This window comes from Antedon mediterranea, chromosome 10, assembly GCF_964355755.1.
Source record: "Antedon mediterranea chromosome 10, ecAntMedi1.1, whole genome shotgun sequence".
In the NCBI taxonomy this organism is placed as follows: Eukaryota; Metazoa; Echinodermata; class Crinoidea; order Comatulida; family Antedonidae; genus Antedon; species Antedon mediterranea.
Window position 1 is genome coordinate 1,327,629 of NC_092679.1, and position 20,024 is coordinate 1,347,652.

At 32.7% G+C, this 20,024-nt stretch overlaps 4 protein-coding genes across 8 annotated transcripts; all 4 read right to left on the bottom strand.

The window, feature by feature from the left end:
• Positions 1-1,117: 1,117 nt before the first annotated feature.
• LOC140060419 (uncharacterized) lies at positions 1,118-8,675 on the bottom strand. 3 transcript variants are annotated; one of them, XM_072106610.1, is made up of 12 exons: positions 8,625-8,675; positions 6,513-7,322; positions 5,919-6,055; positions 5,527-5,803; positions 5,161-5,287; positions 4,548-4,804; positions 4,274-4,417; positions 3,836-3,993; positions 3,123-3,311; positions 2,768-2,988; positions 2,544-2,635; positions 1,118-2,271 (listed from the first exon to the last, which is right to left on the bottom strand). In XM_072106610.1, exons 2-12 carry the CDS (start codon positions 7,028-7,030, stop codon positions 2,229-2,231), a joined length of 2,163 nt encoding a protein of 720 aa, XP_071962711.1. In that variant the 5' UTR covers positions 7,031-7,322; positions 8,625-8,675; the 3' UTR covers positions 1,118-2,228. The 3 variants fall into 3 exon arrangements, with proteins under 3 accessions (XP_071962711.1, XP_071962709.1, XP_071962710.1); XM_072106608.1 differs by lacking the exon at positions 8,625-8,675 and having other exon boundaries at positions 6,513-7,036; positions 7,216-8,494; XM_072106609.1 differs by lacking the exon at positions 8,625-8,675 and adding an exon at positions 8,119-8,129.
• A 149-nt stretch (positions 8,676-8,824) lies between these two features.
• LOC140060420 (probable thiopurine S-methyltransferase) lies at positions 8,825-12,967 on the bottom strand. Its single transcript, XM_072106611.1, has 9 exons — positions 12,893-12,967; positions 12,269-12,353; positions 11,983-12,075; positions 11,027-11,159; positions 10,662-10,714; positions 10,397-10,471; positions 10,147-10,232; positions 9,591-9,635; positions 8,825-9,216 (listed from the first exon to the last, which is right to left on the bottom strand). The coding sequence occupies exons 2-9, from the start codon at positions 12,340-12,342 to the stop codon at positions 9,125-9,127; spliced, it is 651 nt and encodes a 216-aa protein (XP_071962712.1). The 5' UTR covers positions 12,343-12,353; positions 12,893-12,967; the 3' UTR covers positions 8,825-9,124.
• Positions 12,968-13,224: 257 nt separating this feature from the next.
• LOC140060678 (thiopurine S-methyltransferase-like) lies at positions 13,225-16,828 on the bottom strand. 3 transcript variants are annotated; one of them, XM_072106986.1, is made up of 10 exons: positions 16,745-16,814; positions 16,388-16,526; positions 16,005-16,096; positions 15,644-15,736; positions 15,117-15,249; positions 14,518-14,570; positions 14,282-14,356; positions 14,085-14,167; positions 13,789-13,839; positions 13,239-13,657 (listed from the first exon to the last, which is right to left on the bottom strand). In XM_072106986.1, exons 3-10 carry the CDS (start codon positions 16,079-16,081, stop codon positions 13,557-13,559), a joined length of 666 nt encoding a protein of 221 aa, XP_071963087.1. In that variant the 5' UTR covers positions 16,082-16,096; positions 16,388-16,526; positions 16,745-16,814; the 3' UTR covers positions 13,239-13,556. The 3 variants fall into 3 exon arrangements, with proteins under 3 accessions (XP_071963090.1, XP_071963087.1, XP_071963089.1); XM_072106989.1 differs by lacking the exon at positions 13,789-13,839 and having other exon boundaries at positions 13,225-13,657; positions 16,745-16,828; XM_072106988.1 differs by lacking the exon at positions 16,388-16,526 and having other exon boundaries at positions 16,745-16,805.
• Positions 16,829-17,750: 922 nt separating this feature from the next.
• LOC140061349 (uncharacterized) lies at positions 17,751-19,452 on the bottom strand. Its single transcript, XM_072107857.1, has 2 exons — positions 18,460-19,452; positions 17,751-18,294 (listed from the first exon to the last, which is right to left on the bottom strand). The coding sequence occupies exons 1-2, from the start codon at positions 18,807-18,809 to the stop codon at positions 18,009-18,011; spliced, it is 636 nt and encodes a 211-aa protein (XP_071963958.1). The 5' UTR covers positions 18,810-19,452; the 3' UTR covers positions 17,751-18,008.
• Between the last annotated feature and the right edge of the window lie 572 nt (positions 19,453-20,024).

A 20,024-nucleotide genomic window follows, 5' to 3' on the forward strand; every position in this document is an offset into this window, starting at 1 on the left:
ATATTGATATAAGCAGTGAGTTAGGCAGATCATAAGTCAGCTCTCCTTAATTGCCTAAGTCACACAGCTGACTTAGGCAGAAACACAAAAATATAGTATATTGATATAAGCAGTGAGTTAGACAGAAAAACAAAACAAAAATTATCACTTAGACACTTTTGTTATGAGGCTGTCAATATCATCTATATACAAAAAATGCTACCTTTAAGTAACAAAATTTAATAGCATCAGCTCTTCAGATTAAAATTAACACTGATGATTTTAGAAAAAAAAAGTAGCAATAAAAGAGAAAGAATTTGTAACAAATGGGTTAAAAAATATACTATAACATGTATTTCTTATTTTATTTAAAAACTCATGAATCTCCTCTCCTTAATTGCCTAAGTCACACAACTGACTTAGGCAGAAACACAAAAAAAACGATTTGAGCGTGTGCAAATGTATATAAAAGCACTCAGATAATGTACAGAGGGCAGTATAATGATATAAGCAGTGAGTTAGGCAGATCATAAGTGAGCTCCCCTTAATTGCCTAAGTCACACAGATAGTACAGGGATTTTTTCCAAAAATTGCCAAAATATCAAGTTTTTAAAATTCAATTATTATGCTATAAAATTGCTCTATATGATCATATATTGCTTTAGCGTCACCTTATAGTACCATAGACACCAGTTTTATCGAAAAATAAAAGAGTCGAAAAATTGCCATTTTTAGTCGCGTGGACGTTCACTATGTCGGTCGGTCTGTCGGTCTGTCTGTCGGTCCGGTATCACTGCGTTTTAGCACGCGACTTATGGCTGTTGGCCTTGTTAGAAAAAATCCCGTTTTTGGAATAAACATGCGCAGAGACGAATAATGGGTTCTCCGCATGTCAATTGTGCTATAGTAACCAGTTTTACCGAAAAATAAAAAGGTCGAAAATTTGCCATTTTTTGAAAAAATCCCTGTACTATAGTACAGGGAAATTTTCGAAAAATGACCGATTATCGACCCTTTTTTGTTGTTGACATAAATGGTTACTATTGCATAATAAACATGCGCAGAGACGAATAATGGGTTCTGCGCATGTCAATTGTGCTATAGTAACCAGAATAACAAGACACCTTTTAAGACATGATATATTAAAATTAATTTATTTTTGGAATCGTTTTTGTAGGCCTACAGACACTACTGTACACATTTCCCACATTTCTGTATATATTTAGTGTGTACATAGACATAGATAACTAAAAATAAGTTTAAAATATTGTTTTTCATGTTTCTTGTATTTTTATTTTAGTTTTACTAGTATTAATTTAAGAGGGAGAATATTCAATAATAATATCATTACGGTGTTCACATAGTCTCTCCAGGGTATTTAATTCTAAATATTCAAGAAATAAAATGAATACTCTAATAATAACTAAACAAGTTTAAGTGAGTATTGAATAAAATAGTTATTGACAATTATTCGTAGGGCAGTACCAAATTATGTTTAAAACAACAACATTACACAGGTTGCTGTGCAATTAACACCATTGTTGTGCACTTGAATGGGTTTCCTATGACATAATAGGTGTTAATATGTCAATTGGGTGAGTCTTTCATGGCATTTGTAGTTGAGTTAGTCTTTGGTGACAATAGTAACACACACTTGCAATTGAGTGGTATTTTGATTTTTAAATTTCATATTTCTAGTTAAAATTTTGAATATCTGAATATACCACAAGGTGTATCATTCCCTAAATAGCTCAAAAAGCTAAAAAAGTGATTTTTGAAAAATGTGTCAGTTAAGTCGTTCTTTCACTGACAGGGCAGTATAGTACAGGGATTTTTCAAAAAATGACCAAAATATCAAGTTTTTACAATTCAATTATTATGCGATAAAACTGCTATATATGATACAATTGCTTTATCGTCATCTTATAGTACCATAGACACCAGTTTTGTCGAAAAATAAAATTTTTGAAAATTTGTCATTTTTTCAAAAAATGGCCAAAATATCAAGTTTTTAAAATTCAATTATTATGTGATAAAACTGCTCTATATGATCATATATTGCTTTATCATCATCTTATAGTACCATAGACACCAGTTATGTCGAAAAATAGCCAATAGCCACAAAATAAAAAGAAAAACCAAATTGCCTATTGTTGTGTGTTGATAATTGTTGATGACTGATGGTCATGTACAGACAGTAACCACTGTTCCTTGGTTAAGTGAGCTCTTGATTAGAGCACGACGGCCAATCACAATACTGTTTTAAGAGTGTCGATTTCAAGTTGAATAGATTGTAAATAGATTGTTAAAGAACATAAGAATAAAACAAAAGAAAAGATGAATAACTAATAAAGTATGATTAATTATACTAGGGAGCTTCCAACGGCTGACAAACGTATTACGTCATGTTACTTTATTGTGTGCATGCAAAGATATTAGGACGTGTGTCCTCGCTCCTCACCTTAGTCCAGTGACCACTGATGACCTAACCTAGGTTGGTCGTCACAAATTGAAAGCTACCTCAAAGTACTTAACTATGATTAGATGATATTAAATAAAGGATATCGGCAACATCATAATTCTCTTCTTCAATTGCTGATTCTAGTGCCTGCTGTAATTTTGCAATTACTTGCCTTTCTTCCTCATGTTTATCACACTGTAAGAAATTCACAGAGTCATGTATGTTTATTTGTTGGTAATTTGGAGGAGGAGGGGAGTTAAAGGGAGGAGGATTAAAAAATGAAATATAATTATTATCAATTATTAAAATGATATTTACTGAACGTACCACGAGTATATCATTATTTACTGGGTGTTGTAGCAGATATTCCTCAGCGTCTCCATCAAACATTACATGTAAATGATTACATAAGTACTTTATCCATAAACTACATGTTTGAATCTCTGCTTGTATAATCTGCTTTGTCATCATTGGCTGGTGATCATCATGTGACACAAGTTCTTTGATCTTTTGGAAAGTACTTCGGGCTGAATCGAGATGCTGCAAACCTGAAATTAGTGGCAATAATAAATTTACATTTTAAATATGCTAGCCGACCAATAGCCTACCCTTTATAGATACAACAAGGAAATATAGGTAATCTTTTGTTTATAACTCTACCACCTTTTCATCAGTTAAATACCTTGTTTCTTTTCTTCTGTATCTAACTGTGTTTCTAATTCATCTTGTTCCTTTCTTATTGCTGATAATTCCTTTTTCAGTTTTTCTAATTGCTCTCTACTCTTCTCAAGCTCTTCTTCTATACTTGCTATTTCTTGAACCATAGATTTCAGCTCTATTGATAACTTTTTAGCCTCCGAAAAGTGCTTTCCTAATCAATCAGTAAGAATCAATACAAATCAATAATAATCAATGAGAATCAATATGAATCATTAGGAATCAATAGGAATCAATAGAAATCAATAAGAATCAATAGGAATCAATAGTTGTCAATAAGAATCGATCAGAATCAATAGGAATCAATAATAACCAATAAGAATTAATAGGAATCATTAAGAATCAATGAGAATCAATAGGAATCAATAAGAATCAATAGAAATCAATAAGAATCAATAGGAATCAATAAGAATCAATAGTAGTCAATAAGAATCGATAAGAATCAATAGGAATCCATAAGAATCAATAATAACCAATAAGAATCAATAGGAATCAATAATAACCAATAAGAATTAATAGGAATAAAAAAGAATCAATAGGAATCAATAAGAAAAAATACGAATGAAATAGTGAATAAAAGAATGTGAAACATTCATATCAACATTATAAGATCAATTTGCATGTCTATAGTGGTCCTCCAAAGGTGACCCAGTTTTAGGAAGTTGATTGTATGTATACCCTGTACTGCAGCCTGTTTAGCTACTTTAATTTCTTCTACTTGGCAACGCAGACTTGAGAGGGTTTTTGTTTGTAATGTAACTTCCGTTTGTTTGAAGATCATTGAAGATGTGGCGTTCTTTATCTTCTCAATTCCTTCACAAGTTATATCTTGTAATCTACAAATACAATTGAGATTGAGCAAAGCTTAAGATTAAGCAAAGCTTACTAAGATTGAACAAAGCTTAATATTTGTGTTAGTTTAGAGGCTCTCAACTTGAATTGAGAATTAGCTCCAAAAAACGAACACAACACAATTAAACTGAATACAGTACTTTGGATAGAAATGATTGGAAAGACCCGACCAGATGTTCCATGTTGGCAGATGCAGTGATCCCAACATGAAAGTATAAAATGTATACCTGCATGATTCATATATTTAAATATAAACAGGCTCACCTAGCAACACACTGTGACTGGTTGATTTCTAAAGTAGCAACAGTCAAGTCTGGTACCAATTGACCATCTGTTTTCTTCAGCACACGCAGGTTTGCTATATTTGTCTCAATAACACCATTTACAACTGCTAACAAGTTGTCATATCTAAATTAATGTTTCATTATTGGTTAGATTAATTATAATCAGTCATAACAAAGAATAGAACTACAAAGCAGGCTACATAATAATTCTGATGATGTCACTGATAAAGACAATAACATTGACAAACACTTACTTCTTTTCTTCTTTATCATACCATTGTGATTTAGTCTTCATTTCATCTTCATCTGACGTCAATTTACTCTCCAAAGTATTTAGTTCATGTTCTCTGTTCTTAATCTCTATTTGGTCTTTTTCTAATTGTTGGATCTCATTGCTAAATCCATCCCTGACATTTGTAATAAGTTTATTCTGCTCTTCAATATCGTCTTTGATTTCTTTCTCCTGCTTTCTCAAACATTCTAATTTCTTCAGTAATTCTTCAATTTCATCCTTTTATTAAATGCATAAAAAACATGGAACAATAAACACACTGCAAAACATATAGGCCTATGGGTAAAAGTCTTGTTTGGTAAATTTGTTAAAAATGTTTTACACCACAAAGTAAAATATTAAGATTTAATAGTTTTTGGCAAAATACAAATATAATTGCCCAGTAAGCCTGTAGCCAGGAGGAATTGTACAGGTTGGTTTTGAACATCCCCTCTCGTTAGCAGGCTATTGGCTTGCACTGTTAGCAGGCTATGGAAATTTGCCCAATTAGCATGCTATGGGCTTGCCCGGCTATCAGTCTATGAGCTTGCCCTATTATGGTGCAAAAAAATATAATTATATGTTCTTATTTTTACCTGTACACATTGCTGTTGAATTTCTAGTAAACTTTTTTTTGTGTCAAATTCTTTGGTTTCTTCTGCAATTCTATCTTCAAGGAGTTTCTCACATTTTAGTACGTCTTCTTGGTCTAATGTTAAATGTCTGAAAACAATGTAATTGGAAAAAATTTAACAAATAATTTGTAAAATACTGCAGATAATATCTAAAGCTCTGTCTACACTATCAAACTTAATGTGACAAAAAAATGTGATGTGCCAAAATATAGACATGATGTTATATCACTAGCATATTTGGGTATATCACTACCATATTTGGGCACATCACACTTGTTTTTTCACACTAATTTGATAGTGTAGACAGAGCTAAATACAAACCCTTACCCTTTTGCTGTGTTTAGTTTCTGTTTTCTCTTTTGTATATCTAATTCTATATCTTGTTCACAATGTCGTTTTTTAACAGTTATTTCCTCATTTTTCAGTTCCAATTCCACCTTCAACTGTTTAGCAAGCTCCGCCTCGTTTTCTTGACAAAGTATCTCGTCATTGGTCAATTGTTTAAGGTTGCTTAGTAACCATGGGTAATTGGCATGAGTATGTGGTTGAATAATAGACTGTTGTTTCAATTTCATTTGCTCAATACTTTTGTTGAGTTCTTCCGCTAAAAATCAAAGAAAAGAATAAGAAAGTAGTACAAGTTTATTTTTTAAACAAAACAAAGGTCTGTGTAAAGGAAAATATAAATGCTTAGAAAATTGAAAATAGGAACTAATTACCTTTTTCATAATCTTCTTCTCGCAGCGCTTCTTTCTCAGATAATTCTATATCATTTAGTGAGGATTGTTTATCCAACAACTGCAGCACACTGTGTAGACTGTCTTCTATGATATCATCTACATGTTTCTGAATATTCCTATGAAAGAAGATCATATAAATATTGATAAAGATCATGATGATGATGATGATATTAATGATGATGATGATGGTGGTGGTGTTGATGAAGGTGGTGGCTGAATAATGAATAACATAATGGATATGTAAACTAGAAGGGCACTCACAGAGCCCAAACTCTGGCTAGGCATATGAAAATTGAATCACATGTTCCCATACAGATGAAACCATCCTTTAAAATCTTACAAAAATCGGGCAATAACTTTTTGAGTAATCCTGCTAACAAATATTGAAACAAACACACGCATTCGATTGACCTCATAACCTCTAACCATTCTGACGGAGGTAATAAGCTAAATGGACATAATGACACCTATGCTGTCCATATATAGGCATGATAGCATGATTTTTCTGTTCACTTTGTGTTCATTGCATCTGAATAACACAAATAATATGATAAATAGATCAATGATTCTTACCTTTCCGCACTTGAATGTGAATTAACCTTTAACCTTTCAACTTGTTTAGTTAACATACATTCCTGTTTTGTATCCAAGCTAGGCTCATCCTCCTCTTTCAAATCCAAAGATGATTCAATATCTTCAAATTTATCTTCTTCATCTTCAATAGTCTTTATAAAATTGAACGAGCTAGTTTCAGATTTCTTTTGTTCAACATTAACTGGAGATGTGAATGTTAAACCATCTAGATCAGCACTGTACAGCTCTCTAAGTTCAGGTGTTACGGGATTCGAGTAATAAGGATCTAACTGTTCGTTTGCCAGTGTTGTCGTTGTGAAGGCGTCTTTATCATCTTTAGCAACATCAAGAATGTCACTTGATGGTTGTTGTTGTTTACTAGAAAGATCATTGATAAAAGAAAACCCACTGGTCTTTCCAAAATGTTTGTCCTCTTTGTTGGTTTCTTTGTTGTCAGAGTCGTCATTTTCATCTTTGCATTTTTCTGCTGCAGTTGACAGTTTCATACCAGAGAACATAATGATCTGAGAAATACCGGAATGGTGTCCGGCGGGGGATAGTTTATTACCATTAGTTAGGGTCTAATGTAAAGCACCTAGAGGGGTCAGTGATCCATTAGGAGCTATATAAATATTGTTTATTATTATTATTATTATTATTTACAAAATAAACTTATCAATCAAAAAACCACACATATCATTACTAGAGTAGTGTGCTTGAGTACAGTTGAGTTGCACTGTAGTAAGTCTTGATTACTGTTAGTACTGTCGCTCCGTACTGTGTGTTCTTTCATTTATGTGAATCAGTGTGCTGTAAAATTGAATATGGTATATGCAAATCATTATTTAACTACTTATTTAATTAAATGCATTTATTTATTATATGGTGCCTGGTGGTAGTGCGTATTATTAGAGACTGCCTAGCTAGCTTGCTAGCTGCTACCACAGCACAGCAGCACTAACTACTACTACTAGAGTTGTACTACTCTAGCTAGGCCTCACTCAGGATAATAGATTTTTCCAGGCTACGCTACGACGTCGTTGAGTCGTAGGCCTACTATAGGTAGGCTACGTAACGACCGTACTGGACTGCTGTACGTAGGTAGGCCTAGCCTGTAGTAGGGACTGGCATATGTTTTTCAATTTATCTTTCTGCATTTGAATAGTGTTCAGTTTGAAAGAGTATATAATCGTAAGCATTTTAAACTTTAAATCAACAAAATTGATTGAGTATTTCGAAAGTTATGAATAAAATAAGGTGTAAAAATTTGGCACCATCACTATCCTTTGTTTACATAGGAATCCCCACCCCGCGTTTGTGACCTTGTACACAAATAGTCACTGGGTGAAAATACTACTAAAACACATATAAATACATTTTATGAACATATTTTTAATTAGAAAGTTGATGGTGACAAATATATATTTGCATAGTACCACATTTTGTTTGGAAATTGTGTCAAAATCACAAAAATAAGATAGAAAGTACTTATTTTATGTTTACCCTCTCCCCGGACTGCGCGAATGTCCCGGAGGAATACCCCCACCTCAGCCAGGCTGTGTGATGACGTCATCAGGCACTTCGCGGCCTAGAATTGCTTACTCACCTAGCATCAGGTGATTAAAAACCTTTTGTGATCCAATATAGGTGATATTTATGTAAAACCAAAGGCGTACACTGTTAAAATATAAATATATCTAAAATATATAAGCAAAATCCCAAAATATTAGGCATGTTTTCGATTTTTTCTGATTTTACTAACATTTCGAGCCCAAAATAAAATGTCATCGCGAAGACATGTGGGCAAAGGAATTTCAAATTTTTCATCGGAATTTTCCGGAAAAGATCGTACAGTCATTCGTTTTTTCTGAATAGCCAATCAGAGTTCGTAAATTCATGCGCAAGTTGACCCCTTTTTAACAGGTTAAGGGTCACACTTGTCTATTCCCTAAAGATGTCTGCTGCCCTCTAGCGGTTTTGCTAGTCGCTACCTGTAGGCTGTAACTAGTAGGACGAGGCTCATGATGGTCTATAATTAAAATTAGATTCTTTATAAATATATCAGACGTGTTTTTTTAATTTGCAATTAATTTATTCATAAACCTGGCCTACCTGTATCCACCAGTTTGGTTTTGTCAAAATTATAATGCTCGTTGATCTCATTCAAAACAAAAAGGGAAATTCCCTAATAATATAACTATAGAGGGCGAAGGGCGTCGGCCCCATATGGAGTACAAAACGGGACAAAAACAATTACACACCACAATTTATCATTGATGACGGTATTTATAATAAAAGCCGGCATATAATTATACAGTATATTAAAGTCATTATTGAGGTTAAAACTTTCACCTTTCTAAATACCAAACTAACCCAAACTTTATATTAAAATTAAAAATTGGATCCAGACAAAGTGCTTTAAAACGAGCCTAAAATAATAGTTTTTAAAAATATATATATATATCATTATCGTCACTATATGTGCCCTGTTAATTCTCTAATACTGTACTTTATAATTTTATAAATATCATATTTATTTTTCTTTTATTATAAATTTCATCTATGTTAGTGTCTCAGCAGTTTTAATGATGAATATGCATCTCTGGATTGAATTAATTTGGCTTCAGTAAAAACACAGTGCGAACACAATCTTCAAATGGGCCATATTTTGAAGTGTCAAGTTTTTCCACAACACAAGTCGGTTCTACAAAAAAAAATGTTCATGAATCAATAATATAATTTCTTTATTTGACACATATCATGGTCCAAGCATTGTATTTTTGTTTTATATAATAACCCAGTGATCCACATTAACATAAATTAGCTACACAAAAATTCTTTATTCTTTACTCGGAGCCTAGCACCAGAAATAAAATGTATAAATTTTAACTCAGTCATTCATTAATCATCATCATTAATGGTAATTTAACCTAAAATTTAAAAAATGCTTGCCAGCAAATCACAGGCTACAGGATTCAATTACGGCGTCATGGCAACCTAGTCTAATTCAATGTTGTGTGATGCTATCATACAGTAAATGAAATTATCAATTTGTATTTTATTTATTTTTATTCTTACCGTAAAGTTCTGCTACTACTGAATTTGGAACATCAAATGGTGGTCCTGTGAAAATAACAAAATATATGTTTATGTCCCTAACAAATAAAAGGACGATAATTACTGTAGTGGCTGGATATGACAATCCCACGAACTAAACGAAAGACATTTGCTGACCGTTCGTTCGCCGTAGCAGGACCCAAAATTTGGAACAGATTATCAAGTCACATTAAACACTTAGACGACTATAATCAGTTTAAAAAACATTTTAAAGCACTAAATTTCAAACAATGTTACGATACTAATTGATGTGAAGCGCCGCTGATTATAATTAAATGTTGTATAAATGTGCGCTATACAAGTAATAATAATAAATATCAATTGAGATACAAAACAAAAATCTTCTCAAAATCTAAACTCAGCCAGACAGAAATGCCAATCTTTATCTACTCAAATCCCACTCGCCAATTTATGCTAAATACGGACATAATAAAATTTAACTCCACTAATTTGTACCAAATTCAACCCCTTGAGAGTGTACTTGTCATATATGGTATATATAAGTATATTGTCTTACCAGAAGCTTTTGTGGAATCGTAGTCGTATACAGCCAGTAGATATCGGCAATCGGACGCCATTAATGGAATCATTGTACAAATATACCTACAGTATATGACAACAAAAAAAATGTTATTTTTCAGTTATCACAATAACATGAGAATTTTAAAAACTCAGTTTCTATTTTTAATTTTGACCCTTATAACTTTACAAACACCTTTTGACATTAGTTTATGAATGCTACATAAATATCTTCGAATGGTACTAACTTTTGTCTATCTGCTTTTTCCATAGCAACCAATGACCCTCTATCCCAGATGCAATCAAACTGTCCAATTATATCTCTGTAAAACAAAGGAATAGAATGATGATAGCTATTTAAGAAAAATACATTATTTATTTCATATTAATATAATTTAACTAATAATTATAATCCCTTGAAACAGATATACAGGTTTTTAATTACAGGAGACTTAACTAAACACAAATTGATAATTATACCTCATTTTTCTTTTATTTTCCTCTCATACTTACTTCTTCATGGAAAATAAGTCGGCTTCATATATTGTAATTTTGCCATCTTTACTCTGAAAAAAGACAATATACAGTTATCTTCAGTTAAATACAGTTATCTTCTGTTAACTACAGTTATCTTCAGGTACATACAGTTATCTTCAGTTACATACAGTTATCTTCAGTTAAATACAGTTATCTTCTGTTAACTACAGTTATCTTTAGTTACATACAGTTATCTTCAGTTACATACAGTTATCTTCAGTTAAATAAAGTTTATTAAAAAAAAATTGGAATGAAAACTAATATAACCTTAGACCTTTCATTATCAAATGGTTATCTTGGTATTTTACCAGTAAAGTGTACTTGTGGTACCAATTACAAACCTTATATCTCGTTGCTCCTGGTATTTCTGGCACCGATTCTTTTACATATTCAATACTTTGTTCTTCAAAGAAATTCAGAATTGGCATCTTAGCAATTTCAGCACCTACAACATCATGACCTAGGTCAGCAAGCCTGCAGACAACAAACACCATTAAAGACACCTTACCTACGTTTTTTAGATCTAATTTAAGATCACAAACTATATTTAATGTAAAAATAATACTATATGGTCCTATTGCGATAACTTTTTTAGTTTTTAAATGGTTAAAAATGTGAAAAAAAGTTGATTCTAATAATTATAGGGCCCGCTATAAATCCCGAAATGCATTGCGCCGGATTGATATTTTTGTTGTTCTTCTGTAATTCACCCACTTTTCGATAGATCGCGAGGCCAAAACAAATGGAAGACTCCTAACTTTTCAGCGAAAATACCAGGTTTTCCCCAATTTGTATCAACGGAGTCAAAAATAGCAAGACAATTAATGCAGCAACTATATAACGTCAGGCTAGGTATATAGCTAGCGTACGATGTTCGTACGTTACCGATGTTTACCAGCTAGGCCTACAATACTAAGCCTAGCTAGGCTAGGCCTAAAGACCGTCCACAAGAGGTCATTCGCCGCGAGCTACTTAGGTAGTGCATTGTTTCTCACTTTTTACCATAAAACATACATTTAAGACAAGGAATGACCTGGTTTAATGTTTTTAAAGTAATATATAGGTATTATTTTTACAAAACGTCACGAATTGTAGGAAGGTGTCTTTAAAACATTTAATAAATGTGCAAAAATGAAAATACAAATTATGCAGGTTTCCAAAATATATCAAACAATTATTGGCCTACAGTAGAACACCTTAGGATAATGGGAATAGTCCCGTTGATTGTTACCTGGTAAAATGTCCCCCTAATAGGAGGCAGTGATTATTACTGTAATATAGAAGTTAACTACCTTACCATTTCATGTCGACAGTCTTTCCACAAAGGGGAATGAACACTCTGCAATTTGATTGGTCGTTTAAGAACCTTCCAGCATATTTTTCCAACATTCTAATAAATTATTTAAATTAAAAAGAAATATATTATGCACGTCCTGTATAAGATTAGCAAACATTTTAGCAGAGCACTTCTTCACGTTATGGCATAAAAATGTTGATTCTACGAAACAAGAAGTAATAAAATAGTTGAAATTATGGATTGTTTTAATCAGGGAGTTGGTTAATAAAGTTATCAAAATACATACGGATGCACATTCTTGCTGTGCCAACCTGTATCTCCTGTTTTCCAAAAGGACTCCCATTCTTGATTAGATGGCATTTTTGCACAATCTATACAAAACAACAGTATGAAATACACAATTACATTTATATCTTTTAATAAATTTATATATATCTGCACAAACAAGAATGACCCACTTAACCCAATACAGTACTATTATTAATACAACCTTGTTAATGTTAGCAGCCTTGCTAGGCTTTAGGCTTATGATTCCTACTATCTACTAATACTATTCTATTGCCTTAGTTAAGTTAGGTAGGCCTATGTCTAGCTAGCCTAGCCTACTACTGGATATCCCCTACTACTATCTATAGTAACAGTAACTATAGAATAGGCCTATACAATACTTGCGGCAGGCCTAGCCCAGTGGGTGGGTAGGCCTAGTTAGCAGGCGCAGCCTAGCTAGCTAAAGAGGCTAGTATAGGTAGGGTAGGGCCCTGGCCCTAGCTAGCCTAGCCGCTAGAGAAGTACGTAGCCTAGCTAGCTATGGCCAGGTCCATACAATTAGGCATATATACTTTTTATTTATTAGTGGCCTAGCCAAAATCTGTATATATCTTTGGTTGTTTTTCCTCAATTAAATACTTGCCCTCTTTTCTGCGAATAGCCTTACAAACAATTATTAATTTTATTTGCAGCAAAATAAATGATTTCCACCAAAACAAAAGGGAACTTCTCTAAAATATTGAGGGCGTAACAGCTATTTATTAATATGGTGTGCAAAACGGGCCAATAAAACAGAACTTAATTATTTATTCTGTTTTATTGCATATCATTATCGCAGCCGAAGTTGAATAACTGATAATACATTAAAATCGAGGGTAAAAGCACAATAAAAAAAATAGTAAATATGTAACCACAGAGAAACATGGTACATACACATTAAACACTACATTTAGTACTTTTCGATTTACCATCAACGATTTAATATAAGAAAATATACAATATAATTTTATTTAGTGATCATTTATTATGAACAAATACATTTTGCACATATTATTTCAAAATGTTTATCATAACTTCTAATATGCTTGGCCTGTTGTTCCCACTCTCTAATGACGTAATGCAAGGACGTAAACGCAACTCAAGTAATTTGACCAATCACAAGCGATAGATTATTCTGTCATTGTTATCATTGGTCAATTCGCTTGCGTTGTGCGTCCAAGTGAGTAAACCAAACTTGACCAAAAACAAAAACAACGGAGCTGCAAACAAGAGAGAATTCGTGGCTTTTGCAGTCGATGGGGATTGAATCATTTTGGCTTCATTAGGAACACAGTTTCATAATAAACGGCTTCTCTACCATGTACACGATATGACGATGCGTCAAGCTTCTCTAGGGTACACGTTGGTTCTACAAAACAAGAAATTTGATAGATAAGAATAACATTGTCAGCTAACGCAAATAGTTCTAATTATCTACTGTATTCTTACCCACGGATGAAGAAGAGTGAAATTATAATTTAACTTTTTCCTTGTTCTTACCATAAAGTTCTTTAACTACTGAATTTGGAACATCAAACGGATGCAGTACACCTATAAAACCAATCATAAACATTTGTATAGTAATTTTATTTTACTATGTCTAATTGACACAAAGCTATTTTTTGGAAAGTAGATAGCAGTATTGATAGGCCATATACTATAGCTTGAAAATAGTATGGTTTTTTTTTCTAAATAAAATATTACAGTAATACTAGATTGACCGTGTGTGTCATCTCTAACTTATAATGAATTATATTTTATTTACTTTATTTTTAATGTGTATATATTATTTCTACCTGATTTTATGGGATCAAAGTCTAACGCAATTAGTAGGTATCGGCAACTATCCGCCATTAACGAAGTCAATGTAGATACATACCTAAAAGAAAAACTTCTATACCGTAATTGTGTTTTTAAAATGTGACGTAATGTATAATTAATACATGTTGATTCAAGTTATTAGGCCTATTGGATTGTTGTACAACCAACTTACTTTTGTCTATCTTGTTTATTAATAGCGACCAATGACCCGTTATCCCATATACAATCAAAATCTCCAATGATATCTCTAAAATAAAAGAACACAACAGGCTCTTATTATCTTAATAGTGTCCAAATAATGGTTGGTTAATCGTTCACCCACGAACACACATCTGACCGGAACATGGTGTCCATTTATAATCAATGCCCGAACACTGATGATCAAATTTTCCACTTTTTTTTACTTACTTTTTCATTGAAAACAAATTAGCTTTGTATATTGTAATTTTGCCATCTTTACTCTAAAAAAAAAGAAGAGAAAGCTTTTAGTGTAAAGAATAGGATTTATGGCAAACGTAAAATTCAATGAATTACCACATCACATTTTAAATATTTTAAATTACTGTGACAGTATTAGGCCAGGGAGTTTACAACTACTCATAACCTCAGAACAGAAACTGAATTCGAAATTTCCTTCACAAGACTAACTTGCAGTCAACAAGTTTATACACATATATGGACCAAAATTGTGGAAAGAATTCACTTGTAATGGTGGTAATAAACCGGTTATTTTAAAGAAACAAAATAAATGTATAAAAAAACAGGTCAAAAAATACTTTTTATCACTATATGCTGATTAACAACACCTTTGTTTTATTTAAGTTCTATATACTTGTTCTTATGTAAAAGGGTCCTACAAAAAAAGAAGCTACAGCTTTTTTATGCAGGATCCCTGTTTTCAGTTGTACTGTAATTATGATGTACTGTAATTGATGACTAAATAAATGTGGAATAAATAGTTATCTTTAGTACTTTACTAAACATAGTTTAATGTACCAATTACAAACCTTATATCTCGTTGCTCCTTGTATTTCTGGTACCGATTCTTTTACATATTCAATACCTTGATCTTCAAAGAAACTCAAAATTCCTACTTCGGAAACATCAACACCTACGACACTATGACCCAAATCTGCAAACCTACAAAAAAAAAAAAAAAAAAAAACCTTTTAAAATCCTATTTACAAAATTATAGAGCGCGGCGAGTTAAGCTTTCCCCCTAGAGACGTAGCCTACGCGCAACGCAAGTTAATTGACCAATGACAAGCCACTGTTCGAATAATCCATCACTTGTGATTGACCAAATCACTTACGTTGCGTTAGGTCCTTGCGTTGCGTCGCTAGTGGGAAACCAAGCTTTATCATGTGTATCATCAAATTATTAAAGTTTACTGGCATTATTCTTTCTTCCTTTGCCTTGATATTGTTTTACAACGCTTCAAGAATTTTCTTTTTTAGCTACCTAACTTTATTCCTAAATATAATCAAACATTTTACAAAATTACTTTGACTACGTACCAACACTCACTCTTACCATTTCATGTCGAGAGACTTCCCACAAAGAGGAACAAACACCCTGCAATTAGATTGGTTGTCAAACAACTTTTCTGCATGTTTTTGCAACATTCTAATAAAGTAAAATAGATGTCCAAACGTTTAAAATTGGTGAAATATCTGTAGAGTTTTCTTTAAGAATACAGCAGGTGGCAAATACTTATAAGAATAAATGATAGTGGACGCTTAAAACAATGACTGAAGATTCACCAGGGAAATGTATTTTTTCTCTTTTAGTTAATCATCGGCCTTCGAAGTAGAACTGAGTGTTAGTATGGACAATTTTTTTGTAAAAAAAACAATTGGGAGAAATTGTATTTTAGTAATAAAAAGCAACAAACGGATAGATAAAATCATTGTGGAAAACAATGTCACCGGCCTTCCACGAAGACATCCAGTACTCAGTAGACAGCGCCATTGTACTTGGCAAACTCTAAAAAAGAACACAAATATTTTAAAACTAGTTTCAATTCCAAAAAAAGAATTAGTAATTATAGGCTCAATGCTGATCAAGGTTAAAATGTCTATTGTTTACTATTATATCACAAAAAAAGGCATTTAGTATTTCACGATTCTTGTTCGGCCTCACCGCAAATAACAAAAGTAGATTGAGGGAACGTGCATGACGTCACAGTAGTACGCTCAGCTTCGGCTACCCTTTCAATAGTGTATGTATACTGTACAGTTAGGTCAACCATGTCCACATTACACGGACAATACTCACTTATTGTTTGTTGCCGATAAGTTTCTTCGTCTTGAGTAATTCGTACAGTTACAGAATCAGTACTACTAACAGTATACTAGACTTATTCATCTGGCGTTTTTCTAAACACTGTGTATAGGATCATGTACAGATAATATCTCTATGGTAGGAAATAATCTCTATGATACTCAATTTGTTTGAGTAAGCCTGCACAACGCATTCAAGCATGAATGATAAAGCTTATTTGTGTATTCAAAAGAGTTATAGGCTACTATTGTAATTTTTGTCTGTAAATTGGATGCACCATTAACTAATAAATGTGTGCCACCGATATAATAAATAAAATTCCTATGAATAAATAAAAAAATAAATACTCACGTTCTATTCTTAGACTCTCGCTTTACTACTGTCGTCTCGTCTCTGCTGACTGTCAGCAACTACTTAGTACTGACAAGCAACAAATAAAACGATAGCATCTGGGTCATGGTCAATTATTTATTATTAGGCCTATTTATTAACTATTGCTTTTGAAATTCAACAGCGCCATCTATTTTGTACTTCCGCCGCGACGAAGATTGAATGTTATAATATGATAGTAGGCGTGTTAATGTTCTTATTTGAGGCAAATCCTTCAAATGTCACAGTTATTCATTGGTGTATCAACAAAAACATAAATGGAAGGGTTACTATGGTGTCATTGGAAATAGAAATTAATACTGATCATTTGATTCTATTACACTTACAAAACTTATACAAAAAGTCATAGTTGCACAGTTTATATTTAGCAATAATAAATACCATAGGCCTACTGTTTGGTAGTATCGAGATAGCTTTTTGTGGTCCTGAATACAGTTTTCGCGATGGAAGTACATTTTTGGAGAGATATATGTACTAATTTAAATGCCTTTAGATCGTTTGTATGATTTTGATTAATCAATGGGAACATCTTTACATGACGTGGAATCGTTAAAAAAAAAAAAGAATTAGTCTAGATGAGTTCCAGTTGCCTGTCGAAGTTTCGTTATGGTACCGCTAGGCCTAAGCCGGTTTGGTCGTTTGTTGTCATAATTAACACTACAGTAGGTTTTTATAAAATCCAAATAGATAGAATATTTAATTAATAACAAATTATTAAAAACCAAATTTACTACTATGCCTACCTTTTATTCAATCTGACTAACATGACAGGAATCTATTTAAATGTTATATAATGAATTATTTTTTATATTTGTGTAATAGTTCAAATAATGGCATTTGGTGAATGATGAAATGGTATATTTCAACTCGGCTTCGCCTCGTTGTTGAAATATAACTTTCATCATTCACCTCATGCCATTATTTTGTACCATTACACTCATAAACATTCGTTTTGCGTTGTTGCATGCGTCGTCCTAGAGGGGGAACCAAGTATATACGGGTCGTGTGCGCGCGTGTCTAGTGAAACGAGTGCCCTGGTGGTGGTACTATTGCACTTAATAAGTAACCGTTGTTTTCATAAATTAAAAGATATTATAATTATGGAAACATGACAACATAACAACTGGGCATCAAGACATTGTAAAATTGAACGGCGGAATAAATAATTTCTATATATAATTTATTATTAAAAGTATTACATCAAAATTTAAAATTTAAAACAACTTTAAAAATCGTCTTCGTCGGCGATAGAATCTTGCAAGGGTCGTTTCGTTCCGATTGCCGGTAACGGTTCCTTTAACGGAAAACGTTTAAGCCTAATTTCTTTGGCGTAGTCGACTTTTGATATGTAGTTGTATTGCGGCGGTGGATGTAGACGTAATCTACGTGTTCGTTTTAAAAGCAGTTGTCCTCGCATCACAGCTAGCTCGTTCAAGTCAGGTGTTTTGTTACGTAACTCGATGTCTTGGAGGCGGATGACACTGTCATTATGAGGAATAATACCCTGCCTTCTAAAATGATAAAAACATATCAACACCGTACACAGGTAACATTAACAATACAAAACAAAAGTGGGACGGTAACCAATATATTCTACAGCATAAAAACCAGTACAAATTCAACAAGTAAAGTACCTGAAAACAAAATTAGGCCTATGCCTAAGTATTATTACTTACTGAATAGCGTGTGCTTCCTTATACTTCCCACCGAATAATCTGCTGAAATGTGCTGCGGCGTTTATAGGCCGAATTATTCGATTTGGAATGTTCAATCGTTCTAAATTCATGTCTCCAATTTCTTCTAGACCTAGTTCGGAATTATTCCACCGGCCGCCGCCACCACCGGCGTCGTCGTCGGCTATCTCGATATTCTTTCGTCGTAGTTTTCTTCGGCGGCGAGGCCGAGATTTTCTGTCTTGTTCAAAGATATTTATTTGACTTTTTTGGTTTTCTTGGTATTTGTTTAGTCTTTTATCACGTAGGTCATCTTTACTTTTTGTTTCATCTAAATATTCATCGATATCCATTCTTATTCCTTAACGAATGAGTACCTGACTATAAAATCGTGTGATTCTAGAGACTGTTTCTAAACTATTAGTATTATAATAATATTATTTGCCATCGCGTTTTGTTGCTAAGTAGAACCATGGTGATAAAAAGTATGCGTGCAGAATATGCGCGCGTGAATTTTCTACCAATCACAGCAAAGCATTTCATTTGTTTGGAGATTAATACACCTTTTACAATTGTACTATTATATATATACAGTAATTGGATACAAGTGTAATTATAATCTGAAATATAGGTGTGAAACATTTTTTATGTATATAATAATGTAAATATAAACTCAAATCCCTTGCCAGTCGATCGATCGGCATTATTCATAGCCTAGATTTAGTGGAGTGTGATTGTTAAGCGTAAAATGTCACCTAGGTGATAAGGACGCTGGATAAACTCGGCTAAATCTCTGGAGAACATTCCTAATCAATAAGTTTATATATCAACATTCACAAGTGAACAAAGTAAGCTTATTTGAATTAAACAAAGAACATGCACCGAACTTCTGATTTTACTCTCTCTCTCTCCCCCTCCTTCTCCTGCACCATTGAAGAAAATAAAGTCTATCATCATATTAAACTCATGACCATGAAAGCAAACCTCTAGGGCTAAAGAAGATGTTATTTTTTATTTACTAATTTTACTGATTGTCAGTAGATATAAACAAAAGTAATTTCAAATTCATCCTACCAAACGAATAATATCAATACGACGAATAATATAATTTCATTTAAATAAAAAGAATAGTTTTTTTGTCTCGTAATTCCCGTTTAAAAAAAAACCCAAACAATATATTACTATAAGACTTGTTATAGAAAGGCATGATGCAGAATAAATTCAATAAAATTACTTGGTTTTAATTAAACAACACGGTCATTATTATCGGAAAGTAGTGTTGTCGTAGAAACAGGACGCGTTTAATTTAACATGTTGGTATGTTGACACGCGATGAGAGACGTTGAGGTGTTGTTATGCACGCGCTTCATTGACCAATAAACGCGCTTTAAGTGGAGAAGTCTTCTCTTAATTGTCAGGTGACGAAGATTATATTATATTATTTCTATGATATTATCGAAATTAAGTTATAGATATCATTAATTATAAATATATGAATTAACATACTGTATCAATTACCTTAGCTTTAATTACACCACTCTTCTTACATATTAATGTATCGATATAAA

Coding starts and splice junctions, on each gene's coding strand:
- LOC140060678 (XM_072106986.1), bottom strand. CDS start 16,081: ATGGCGCTGTCTACTGAGTACTGGATGTCTTCGTGGAAGGCCGGTGAC. Junction 15,737..16,004: donor CACAATGATTTTATCTATCC/GTTTGTTGCTTT, acceptor TTACTTTATTAG/AATGTTGCAAAAACATGCAG. Junction 14,168..14,281: donor AATAAACAAGATAGACAAAA/GTAAGTTGGTTG, acceptor TTTTTCTTTTAG/GTATGTATCTACATTGACTT.
- LOC140060419 (XM_072106608.1), bottom strand. CDS start 7,305: ATGAAAGAACACACAGTACGGAGCGACAGTACTAACAGTAATCAAGAC. Junction 5,288..5,526: donor AAACTAAACACAGCAAAAGG/GTAAGGGTTTGT, acceptor CATTGTTTTCAG/ACATTTAACATTAGACCAAG. Junction 4,418..4,547: donor TATGATAAAGAAGAAAAGAA/GTAAGTGTTTGT, acceptor ACATTAATTTAG/ATATGACAACTTGTTAGCAG.
- LOC140060420 (XM_072106611.1), bottom strand. CDS start 12,342: ATGCCATCTAATCAAGAATGGGAGTCCTTTTGGAAAACAGGAGATACA. Junction 10,233..10,396: donor GAAAAAGCAGATAGACAAAA/GTTAGTACCATT, acceptor CATATACTGTAG/GTATATTTGTACAATGATTC. Junction 9,636..10,146: donor CGATTCCACAAAAGCTTCTG/GTAAGACAATAT, acceptor TTATTTTCACAG/GACCACCATTTGATGTTCCA.
- LOC140061349 (XM_072107857.1), bottom strand. CDS start 18,809: ATGGATATCGATGAATATTTAGATGAAACAAAAAGTAAAGATGACCTA. Junction 18,295..18,459: donor AAGGAAGCACACGCTATTCA/GTAAGTAATAAT, acceptor TTATCATTTTAG/AAGGCAGGGTATTATTCCTC.